Source organism: Hemitrygon akajei, chromosome 7, assembly GCF_048418815.1.
Source record: "Hemitrygon akajei chromosome 7, sHemAka1.3, whole genome shotgun sequence".
In the NCBI taxonomy this organism is placed as follows: domain Eukaryota; kingdom Metazoa; phylum Chordata; class Chondrichthyes; order Myliobatiformes; family Dasyatidae; genus Hemitrygon; species Hemitrygon akajei.
The window spans coordinates 114,506,379-114,518,397 of record NC_133130.1 but is presented as its reverse complement, the minus strand read 5'-3'; the positions used below and the strand labels follow the sequence as shown (position 1 = coordinate 114,518,397).

Below are 12,019 nucleotides of genomic sequence, written 5' to 3'. Positions count from 1 at the left end.
TTTGGTGCGACTGTAACAAAACCCAATTTCCCTCAGGATCAATAAAGTATGTCTGTCTGTCTTATAAATTCATTGTTATCACTGAAATCGGTAGTCTGGTATGATAAGGCGGTGACTTCTTTTTAGTCTGGTCTTTTTGTTCTCTTGACACTTCTTGTTCTTCTTTGCTATTGTAACATTTAATAATAAAACAACCATAAGCAACATGCTTATGACTCATTCGTAACTTCTGAAGAACCTTTGGATCACAAAAGCATCAGGATCCAACAGCAGCTTAAAAAGTTCCTTACATGCTAGTTTTGTTGAACTTCACTTTTCAATCTTCTAGTCTAACTCCTTCTGAACCAACTTACTTACTTCTAATGTATACTTACTTTAACTATACTTTGGAATGAGATAATTGCCTATCATCTCGGAACAAGGTCTTGAATTTCGACATTACAAGAGTAGTTTCAAGCTCATGTTAATTATGTAAGCTTTGTCAGTGCAAGGAGGAATTTAAAGAGTATTGAGCATGTAGACCACAGGAAATACAACAATACAGAAATGCAGGAAATAACTATCAATGATCCTGTACTTTCAGAAAGCATTTGGTATAATGGCAATATATTATTAATATGTACCTCTCACCAAGCCATTCAATAAGGAAATATTTGAAAATGTAGTAACTTACCAAATGTGGGAAAGCTCGAGAATTGGTAATTTGGACTTTGTGAAGAATTCTTTAGCTGCAGATCCTGTAAGAAAACAACAAGTTGGTAAGAATATTTTTGATAGCACCAGTACCCTTTATCGTTAGGATTAACAAATATCCACTTTATAGCAACGCACGAGATATTCAGTGGATAGCCAGAGACATTTTCCCCAGGGCCAACAAGAGGGTTATAAATTTAAGGTGATTAGAGGAAGGCATGGCAGGGTGGGAGAGAGAGAGAGAGAGAGAGAGAGAGAGAGAGAGAGTGTGAGTGTGTGAGTGAGTGAGTGAGTGAGTGAGTGAGTGAGTGAGTGAGTGAGTGAGTGAGTGTACGCGCGAGTGAGTGTACGCGCGTGTGTGTGTACGCGCGTGTGTGTGTACGCGCGTGTGTGTGTACGCGCGTGTGTGTGTACGCGCGTGTGTGTGTACGCGCGTGTGTGTGTACGCGCGTGTGTGTGTACGCGCGTGTGTGTGTACGCGCGTGTGTGCGTGTCTGTGTGTGCGTGTGTGTGTGCGCGCGTGCGTGCGTGTCTGTTTTTTTTTTTAAAAACAGAGCGTGGTGGGTGCATGGAACACCCTGCCAGGGATGGTGGTAGAGTAGCTACATTAGGGATATTTAAGAAATTCATACATAGGCACATGGATGACAGAAAAATGGACGGCTACATAGAAGAGAAGGGTTAGATTGATCTTAGAGTAGGTTAAAAGATCAGCACAACATTGTTGGCTGAGGGGTTTATACTGTGGCATAATGTTTATGTTCTTAAGCTATACAACACAAACTGCAGTGAAGTGGAAAAAGTAGTAAAATAGATTTGGGGAAAATTATAATGGATAAGTGACGAATTCCTTCATCTCCACCTCTTCTTTTATCATCAAGTGCTTTTCTTTGACCACCCAATGTCCTGATTTTAACTCCACACAAAAACGCTGCTCAATCTTGAATGTGCGCATGCATGTACTTGAAATATGGCTCCCACTTTCTCTTTAATGAATGGAATTCCAAGTCAAACTTTTATAGCCAAACAATAGTAAAGATCTTTAAAGCATGGAGGTATTAATTGCTTTAAAAATGTTGGACCAGAATAACTGCACTTACTTTTAATGACACCAGTGGATTGGACACAACATAATAGAAGCAACCTGCCACACAAGATTAAGATATTCTGAGAGAATGCAGGTTGTAAAAATTATACACATCTTTATGATTGATTTTTAAATACACTTCTGCTGTTATATGGAGTGTAAACTGTCCTCTTCCTCACAAGTAAAAGTAGTTTGTAACCCTCAACTCTTCTGTTTCCTCCAAAGACAGCAAACAAAAAAAAAGGATAGCTTGCCACTTTTGGAAAAAAACTTGATTTAATGATGTCTCTTTTATGCAGTGTCCATCCATTAGTTCTCCAAAAGGTTTCACACATAGAACATGAGACTAGTTTTCAAATCATACCTGGAATAAAGCCATTCAAGTCTGGTTGAATATTTTTAAACTGGTTGATGTAATACTGTCTCTGCTCATCAGTAATCTTCCAAGGATCATCATAGCCGCTGGACTGCCTACGGATTTCCATGGCATTTGTAGCGGATGCTACAGTCCTTACAGTTGTGTGTTCCTGCAGAACAAACCCAAGATGAACTACTTCAGAGCACTATAAATCCATCCTAGTAATTTGCTAAGCTACCAGACTGGCATAACCAAGATGACAATATTATTCAACTAACTTAGCAAGGCAAAAAATCAGCTTTTCACTTCAAACTGTGATCACAGCCCGAATTTCTGACATACAGCTGCCCCAAAGATAGAAGTCCAGGACCTTTACCCAAAAGACTACTGTGGCAATGCTTGTATTACAACAGGTAATCCAAATTTATTTAAATAACTGACTGTACGGTCAACTTCTCTTTTTTGGGAAGAAATATAATGTCACAATAGCAGAACAAATTATGCAGTAATAGCCCATAAACTCCACTTGGATTTTTGCTGTAGATTAGATAGAACATAAAATAGTCTAGCAAAATACAGGCCCTTCAGTCCATAATGTTGTGCCAACCTTTTAACCTACTCTAAGATCACTTTAACACAATCCTCCTACATAGTCCTCCATTTTTCTATTATCCATGTGCCTATCTAAGGGTCTCTTAAATACCCCTAATGTGTCTACCTCTACCACCACCCCTGGCAAGGCACTTCACGCACTCACCTCTGTGTAAAGAACTTATGTTTGACATTCCCCCTTATACTTTCCTCCAAACACATTAAAACTATGCCCCCTTGTATTCGCCATTTCCACCCTGTGAAAGTCCCTGGCTATCCACTCATCTATGCCTCAAGGTAGATAAACTAAGAAAAATAAAAGCAAAGTTCAAATCACATTAATAATAATCTGTACATTTTTTTAAAAAAGAGCCTGTCAATCCCATAACAGTGGCCATTAATCAGAATGTAACAAAATAATTCTGTATACAGCCAGCCCTCCTTATCCGCAGGGGATTGGTTCCAGGAACCCCTCCCCCCACCCCCCGTGGATACCAAAATTCGCAGATTCTCAACTCCCTTATTTAACATGTATAAGTGCGGTGGTCTTTAGGACCCAGCGGAACCCTGGACTTTATTTAACATGTCTCCATGCGGTGGACATTAGGACCTGGCGGCGGAGCTCTGAATCCGCAGAGTTTCTGTTCATGAAAATAATCACGATCACGATTGAAAATAAGGTGGAAGTAATAAAGTAATCGGAAAGAGGTGAAATGCCATCGGTCATTGGAAAAGCGTTAGGCTACAGTCGGTCAACAATCGGAACAATTTTAATGGAGAATGTGAAAGGCCCTGCCCCGATGAAAGCGACAATTATTACTAAGCAACGCAGTGGTTAAATTATTGAAATATGTATGTTTCTTAAGTGTTTTATATGCATAGAAAGGTAAAATATGTACTATATACTAAGAAAAACGTTTGACTAACTAACGCTAAATAACACCAGATGTACCTGCTCCGACTTCAAATCTGACTTAAAGACGGACTCAGGAATGGAACTGATTCATAACCCGGGGACTGCCTATACTTTTAAGTCATCTCTAGATTACTTATAATACCTAATACAATGTAAATGCTATGTAAATAGTTGTTATACTGTATTGTTTAGGGAATAATGACAAGAAAAAATAGCCTGTACATGCTCAAGCAACAAGTGCTGAAGAGAGAACTTCCGGGTTTTCCCAATCCGCGGTTGATTGAATCCGCAGATAAGGAGGGCTGACTATTACCCGATAACACATTACGTTCTTATCCATCCATACATGTAACAAAGACAACATGACTGTTTCCACAAGTGCTATCACTACATTCTGTATTCCCCTGACCCTACACACCATTTCAAGCTCAATATTTCAATCTACCCTCTACTTTTATTATGTAACCGACAAAAAAGTATAGCAATTGCGACTTCAAATTTGAACTATACAAATTGTTGGTCATTTATTTATTGAGATACAACACGGAACAGACCCCTCTAGCCCTTCGAGATCTGGCACCCAACAACCCCCAATTTAACCCTAGCCTAATCACAGGACAATTTACAATGAGCAATTAGCCTACTAACTGGTACGTCTTTGCACTGTGGGTGGAAACTGGAGCACCTGGAGAAAAACCACGCACTCCATAGGGAGGATGTAAAGATTCCTTACAGGTGACATCAGAATTGAACTCTGAACTCCAACACCCTGAGCTGCAAGAGATAGCATCATGCTAACCGCTATGCTTGGGTGATGCCACCGTTAGGTTGCACTTGGAACATTACAAGTAGTTTTGGTTACCACACTCCAGGGAGAAAGTGAACAAGCTGGACAGGGTGTCAGAAAGATTCACAAGATTATTGTCTGGACTGGAGGCCTTTTGTCAGTCACGAGGACAGACTGGATTGGCTGGGACCGTTTTCCCTGGAGTGATGGAGACTGAGAGGCAAAGATAAGATATATGGTCGCAGTCTTTTTCCAGGGAAGTGCAGTTTTGGAAAAGAAAGTTGTAAATAAATTGTGATGATTTAATTACTGCCCTCATCCCGCAAATAAAATCTGAGTGAACTTTATTCCACCTCTCTCCAATGTTTGCAATTCCGAAAGGTCAAATTTCCAAACAGTTGCATTGGAGGGGGTGGTTACTGTATATACTTAAAATAACATTTCTATGTTGGGTAATGTTATGAATACTAAAATTAAATTAAAAATCAATGACTACAACAAACAACTTCCGGATGCTCTACTGTCCATGCTTACCTGAACAGAAGCAGGATGCATTGTTGGAAGTGTGCTGCTTGGGGGTGTATCAGTAAAACTCACCCAGTTCTCTTGGTTGGGAGGGGGAGAGTGGGCTGGCCACATTCCATCACCAGCAACCGACCCTGGAATGTAAAGCACCATTTAAGATTAAGGTTCAAATATATAAAAAATAAAACATGTTGCAAGCTTGTCATTAAATGCATTTTGTAATAAAAATTCTGTAAATACATTAAAATTGAGCAAGAGATCAGAAGTAAGCTAGACACCGGCTGTGTAGAATACAGTGGCATGCAAAAGTTTGGGCACCCCTGGTCAAAATTTCTGTTACTGTGAATAGCAAAGCGAGTAAAAGAAGACCTGATTTTCAAAAGGCATAAAGTTAAAGATGACACATTTTTTCAATATTTTAAGCAAGATTACTTTTTTATTTTCATCTTTTACAGTTTCAAAATAACAAAAATGGAAAGATGATCATAGAGATTGGCAGCTATGATGTTGTGGTCAGTCCTTAGTAACACCCCCTTTGGCAAGTATCACAGCTTGTAAACACTTTCTGTAGCCAGCTATGAGTCTTTCAATTCTGTTTGGGGGATTTTCACCCATTCTTCCTTGCAAAAGGCTTCTAGTTCTGTCAGATTCTTGGGCCGTCTTGCATGCAGTGCTCTTTTGAGGTCTATCCACAGACTTTCAATGATGTTTAGGTCAGGGGACTGTGAGGGCTATGGCAAAACCTTTAGCTTGCGCATCTTGAGGTAGTCCATTGTGGATTTTGAGGTGTCTTTAGGATCATTATCCTGTTGTAGAAGCCATCCTCTTTTCACCTTCAGCTTTTTTTTAAACAGACGGTGTGATGTTTGCTTCCAGAATTTGCTGGTATTTAATTGAATTAATTTTTCCCTTTACCAGTGAAATGTTCCCCGTGTCACTGGCTGCAACACAAGCCCAAAGCATGATCGATCCAGCCCCGTGCTTAACAGTTGGAGAGCTGCTTTTTTCATGAAATTCTGCAGCCTTTTTTCTCCAAACATACCTTCACTCATTGCGGCCAAACAGTTCTATTTTAACTTCATCAGTCAACAGGACTTGTTTCCAAAATGCATCAGGCTTATTTAGATGTTCCTTTGCAAACTTCTGACGATGAATTTTGTGGTGAGGACGCAGGAGAGGTTTTCTTCTGATGACTCTTCCATGGCTGCTGATTGTTGGAACAAGGTTTGAGTAGTCAGGGTATTTATAAAGCTTTGAAATTTGCATCACCTGGCCTTTCCTAACGATGATTGTGAACAAGCCATAGCCCTATCAAGCTAATTAAGGTCTGAGATCTTGGTAAAAGTTATCTGAGAGCTCAAATCTCTTGGGGTGCCCGAACATTTGCATGGTGCTCCTTTCCTTTTTTACCCCACTGTAAAATTGTACAAAACAAAAATAATACACTAATCTTGCTTAAAATGTTGAAAAGAATGTTTCATCTTTAACTTTATGACTTTTGGAGATCAATTCATCTTCTACTCACTCAACTATTCACAGCAACAGAAATTTTGACCGGGGTGCCCAAACCTTTGCATGCCACTGTACATGTTTGGCATCATTCAAGATAATTTAATGTTAGTAATGATGGTTAAGAAGCCAAAAAGTACACTGTTACACATCACTAATACTAGGTACTGCTTCAATTTACTCAAGGCTATCGGATTGAGGTTTTCACTGGCAAATATTACCATGGAACAACTGAAACACAAGCAAACCTCCCAGAATCCAAATCAATATCTAACTTTGGGATCAAAGGCTTTTTAAAAAATATATTCTCCACTATGTATTTTATCTTGTTTTTTGGGGGGGTGGTAGGAATTCTCTATTTTAACAAAGAGAAATGACTCGCTTTTATATCAGTGCTTCTCCTAACTTTACCACAACTCTTATGTTTGAAAACTGATTTCCAGGCTAGTTAACTTGCAAATTCATTAAAGATCCCTATACCATTCAGATCAAGTCTTGATCCCATTTGTTCAAAAATATACCCTCAACACGTAAAGCATTACAAGCAAGGACAGCATGTTCAAGTTATATTGATAGCTAACCCAAGATTGCTACTACAATTGTGATGAATGAGCGATCTCAGCCACTATGCTTGCTCCCTACGGACTTCTCCTGCATGATATAAATAGGCTCATGGAAAACTCAATCGTGAGCCTGCATTCAATGTTCAGTGCCCATTTCAAAACAAGAACAGGAGGACTGATATGACATGTGCAGGAAGCAACCTATAACAACACATTTTTAGGAGGCAAAAAAAAAACAGGCAAGGCAAGACATTGCTTTGACAATTAAAGAGATTACATATAATTTATTGTTGCTCTTTGTAAGAAAAAAGGTGATTATACTGTTGGATAAACCTGCCAGAATAATAAGTTAGAAAACAGCAAAGAAATAGTCATTCCCCTCAAAACTAATCAATAAGCTCAATAAGCTCCAAGACCTTGGCCTCAATACTTCCTTGTGCAATTGGATTCTGGAATTCCTCACTTGCAGACCCATCAGTTCAGATTGGCAACAACTTTCCCTCTATGACCCCCATCAGCACAGGTTCACCACAAGGCTGTGTGCTGAGCCTCCTGCCCTACTAACCTTACATTATTACTGAGTGGCTAAGCACAGCTCCAATGCTATATTCAAGTTTGCTGAGGACACCACTTTCGTAGACCTAATCAAAGGTTGTGACGTATCAGCATATAGGAGGGAGATTGAAAATCTGGCTGAATGATGTCATAACGTCTTCACAAGAAGGAAACCCGAGGTTCATGAGCCAGTCCTCAGAGGATCAGAGGTAGATAGGGTTAGCAACTTTAAATTCCTAGGAGTTATTATTTCAGAGGACGCAAGTACAATTATGAAGAAAGCACGGCAGCACCTCTGATTCTTTGGCAGCTTATGGAGTTTCGGCATAACATCTAAAACTTTGACAAACTTCTCTTGGTGCAGTGGACAGTATATTGACTGGCTGCATCACAGCCAGGTATGGAAACACTAATGCCTTTGAACGGAAAATCTCACAAAACGTACTGCATACTGACCAGTCCATCACGAGTAAAGCCTCTGAACCACTGAGCACATCTACATGAAATGCAGTCACAATACAGCAGCCTCCATCATCAGGGACCCCCACCATCCAGAACATACTTCTTCTCGCTGCTGCCATCAGGAAGGTGGTACAGGAGCCTCAGGATTCACACCACCAGGTTCAGGAGCAGTTATTACCCCTCAACCATCAGGCTCCTGAACCAAACGGGAGAACTTCACTCACCCCATCATTGAGAGGTTCCCACAACCTGCGAACTCACTTTCAAGGATTACTCATCTCATGTTCTCGATATTTGTTATTTTTATATTTGTACAATTTGTTGTCTTCTGCACTTCTGCCCTAGTTGAGTGGTCTTTCATTGACTCTGTTATGGTTATTATTCAGTTGAGTATGCCCACAAGAAAATAAATCTCAAGGCTGTATATGGTGACAAATTTGTACTTTGAACTTCAAACTTTTATTAGAATTAAAGATAAATATTAGCTTTATTTGTCACATGCACATCAAAACAGAGGGAAATGCACAATTTGCGTAAAATCAAATAAGTGAGGTGTGTTCTGGGCAGTCGGCAAATGTCCCACACTTCTGGCGCCAAAATAGCATGCCTACAACTCAGTAAACCTAATCCTATGTCTTTGGAACGTGGCAGGGCACCGGAGCACCCAGAGGAAACTCACATTATCATGGGTAAAGTGTGCAAACTCTTTTCAGAGATGGGAAAAAAAATAAACCTCACACTAAGCATTACACTATCATACCATGCATTCTTTCTGAGCAGAAGGGATGATACACAGACAAGAGGAAATCTGCAGATGCTGGAAATCAAAGTTATACACACAAAATGTTGGAGGAACTCAGCGGGCCAGGCAGAAAGGTCCTGATGAAGATTTTTAGCCCAAAGCATTGACTGTTTCACTATTTTCCATAGATGCAGCCTGGCCAGCATTTTGTGTGTATTATAAGGGATGACCTGTCCAAATTAATACACTTGAAATCAACTGTTATTTCAGTTATATTTAAAGAAGAAATATTTAATGAATATATCCAAAGCTGGCAAATCTTTCACTAAAAATGCTTGCAGATCTGTTGGCATCAACTTTTAAGCACCTGGAAGCTCAAGAGTCCCAAAGTCAAACTGAAATAGAGCTTTCCACAGGCAAAGTAGTAGCAATAGTGCGATCACTCAAGGCGAGTACAATGTTCTCATAAAAGGTTATTCCCTTAATGCAGGGGTGTCAAATTCATTTTAGGTCACGGGCCGGATTGAGCAAAATGCAGCTTCATGCGGGCAGGATCAGTCGGACGCGTGCGAACGCAGCTTTCATTGCCTCCGTTTTTTCAGCCTGCTCTCATGTGTCTCAGTCTCTGCTATAACTACAAAGTGTTTCACTTTACAAATTCCGTTTCTTATGAAGAAGACTGCCGAGCAAGACTGCCGAATAAACACTAAAAACCCTGAAAACCTGGTACCTGAATAAACTCAGCATTAGCCATATCATACGCCATAGGCGCTTCGATTACTGGGGCCAGCTTTAATAGTAATTAGATATTATCTCGCGGGCCAAAGATAATTCCACCGCAGGCCTTGAGTTTGACATATATGCCTTAATGGAAAACATCTGCACATGACCTTGCTTAATGTGGGGAGACTGATGCATAGGCAGTCACCACACAATCCTTCAGATTGAGGACAGGGTCCAGTGGTAAGGAATGAAGGTCAACATTGCTGCAGACTTACTCCGCATTCACTGCTGTTGTGTTGTGTCATCATCTTTCACCAGCTTCACTGTTGAGGTCTTGGTTGGATCACTGTGTCTGGAGTCACCCCTCACCCTTATCTTATGGCCATAAGACCATTAAGATAGAGGAGCTGAACTAGGCCATTTGGCCCATCTAGTCATCCCTGCCAGTGTTCTTTTCCAATCAATTCCAGCCAACTCCTCTCTCATGCCTCTGGATTTCCCTTTACTCCACTGTAATACTCACACATCTGACTACAGCTTCTCCTTCTCAAATTTCAGGGTGAATTCAATCATACTATTATCATTTCCCTGAAGGTTCTTTTACCTTAAGGACTCTAATCAATTCTGGCTCATTGCACAACATCCAATCCAGAATAGCTGATCCCCTAGTGGGCTCAACCATGAGCTGCTTTAAAAAAAAAAAACCCTCTCATAGGAACTCTAGACATTCCTCCTCCTGGAATCCAGCAGCAGACCGATTTTCCCCAATATACCTGTATATTGAAGCCCCCCAGGACTGTTGTAATATTTCCCTGTGGCACACTTTTTCTATCTCCTGTAGTAATTTGTAGGTCACATCCTTACTACTGTTTGGGGGTCTGTATACAACCCCAATCAGGATATTTTTAGAGTTCCTTAGCTCTATCCACAATGATTCAACACCTACCAACCCCATGTCACCTCTTTTTAATGATTTGATCTCTCCCCCCCCCCCCCCCCACCACCATGGTTGACCCTACCAGGAGTTAAGATCCAGACAGCATCGCTCTCGGGATCCAAGGAACTCATAATTCTCCCCACAAGGACAAAGTGATGATCCTTGAGGTATTATGAGACATCTCTGCTGCAGTTGTAAACTATCAGGGAAGTCTCTGGGGCAACTCTGACTTCCTTGGTTCAACTTGCTGAGCAATGGAATTATAGCAACCCTTTGAAATCAAAGGAATAAATATAATCCACAGAACATAAAATAATGTTGAAATGAATTACCGTAGATGTCGGATTATAAACCGCTACTTTTTTCCCACATTTTGAACAGCTTTGAACTCTGCGGCCTTTACTACGGTGCGGCTAATGCATGATTTTTTTTCATGCCGCCAAAAACATTTTGCCTCGTAACAGTAGACCAATGAAATTGATGAGTAGTTCACAGAGGTCCAATGAAATTGTACGATAAATCAAGCGCACTTTCACAATTAAATTATTGTAAATCAGTCATTTGTACTCACCCTCATCAACATGGAAAACACTCGAAGAAAAGCATTGTGCTGCCTTTATGGCAGTTATTTAGTTTACAATATTTTCGCTTAGTAATTCATTTTCTAGTTAAAGTTAGAAGTGTTTTAACTATATTTGTTTTCTGTACTACATCGCGGGATGCTAGGACGTCACACCCGGTTTCGCCGCGTCTTGTGGGAAATATACCGGTTTGCGATAAACGGGAAGGCGGGGGGCAAGCGGCATTGGATCTGAGCGAACGCTGCTTTTAAGTTAAAGGCGATCAATAACTTTTCCTGGTAGGCTGCAGTATATATATTTTTTACCAGTCGTTAGGAGATATTGGAATGTTGTTCAGTAAAAAAGTATACGCAACGTATATTTAAAAGTAGCCGCGTTACAGGCACGGTTCGAAAAAAAGCATTTGCAATATGTATTTGTTTATGTTACCATATGGATTTAATTAAAAGTTAAAAAATCCTCACATGTAATATCTTTCTGTGTAAATATCTCATATTACAACGTGGGACACCTGCGGCCGAAAATCCGGTGTGGCCTAAAATCCGGTGCGGCCTAAAAAAGTAAAAAATTGATTTTATTTCTAAAATTAGAGCCAGCGGCTTTTAATCAGGTGCGCTCTGTAGTCCGGAATCTACGGTAATGTATTGTTAATGTTTTTATGTTTAGGTCTCTGATAATGCCCAAAAGTACGCTTGAGGAAACACTACTCCAGTACATGTGTCAATAATAATCCAATTCTACAACATTTATTGCAACTGGCAAATTGTCTTCCAGAACACTAATGATTTCCACCTTGAAGTGAAGTGTATTAGTTCCCACCAGCTAAAAATGAATGATGTACAGTCAGGTGGAAGCTGATAAACATTATAAAAAAAAAAATCTTAATGTGCTAAATAGCATTGGCTTCTCAGTTTACAGAGAGACAATGTACTCTGTGCTAGCTGACTTTCTGGGGATGGCACGGTAGTGCAGTAGTTAGCAAATCACCTT

The 12,019-nt window shown here is 40.2% G+C and overlaps 1 protein-coding gene across 10 annotated transcripts in view; it reads right to left on the bottom strand.

Moving 5' to 3' along the window:
- Positions 1-12,019, bottom strand: part of reps1 (RALBP1 associated Eps domain containing 1) — a 116,221-nt gene that overhangs the window by 61,465 nt on the left and 42,737 nt on the right. For 8 of the 10 annotated variants that reach the window (XM_073051790.1, XM_073051792.1, XM_073051788.1 and 5 more), the window contains exons 4-6: positions 4,967-5,091; positions 2,145-2,307; positions 674-737 (exon numbers count right to left, since the gene is read on the bottom strand). In XM_073051790.1, coding sequence (XP_072907891.1) covers positions 674-737; positions 2,145-2,307; positions 4,967-5,091 — 352 coding nt within the window. The remainder of the gene's footprint in view (positions 1-673; positions 738-2,144; positions 2,308-4,966; positions 5,092-12,019) is intronic. The other 2 variants (XM_073051795.1, XM_073051798.1) reach the window with 1 other exon arrangement.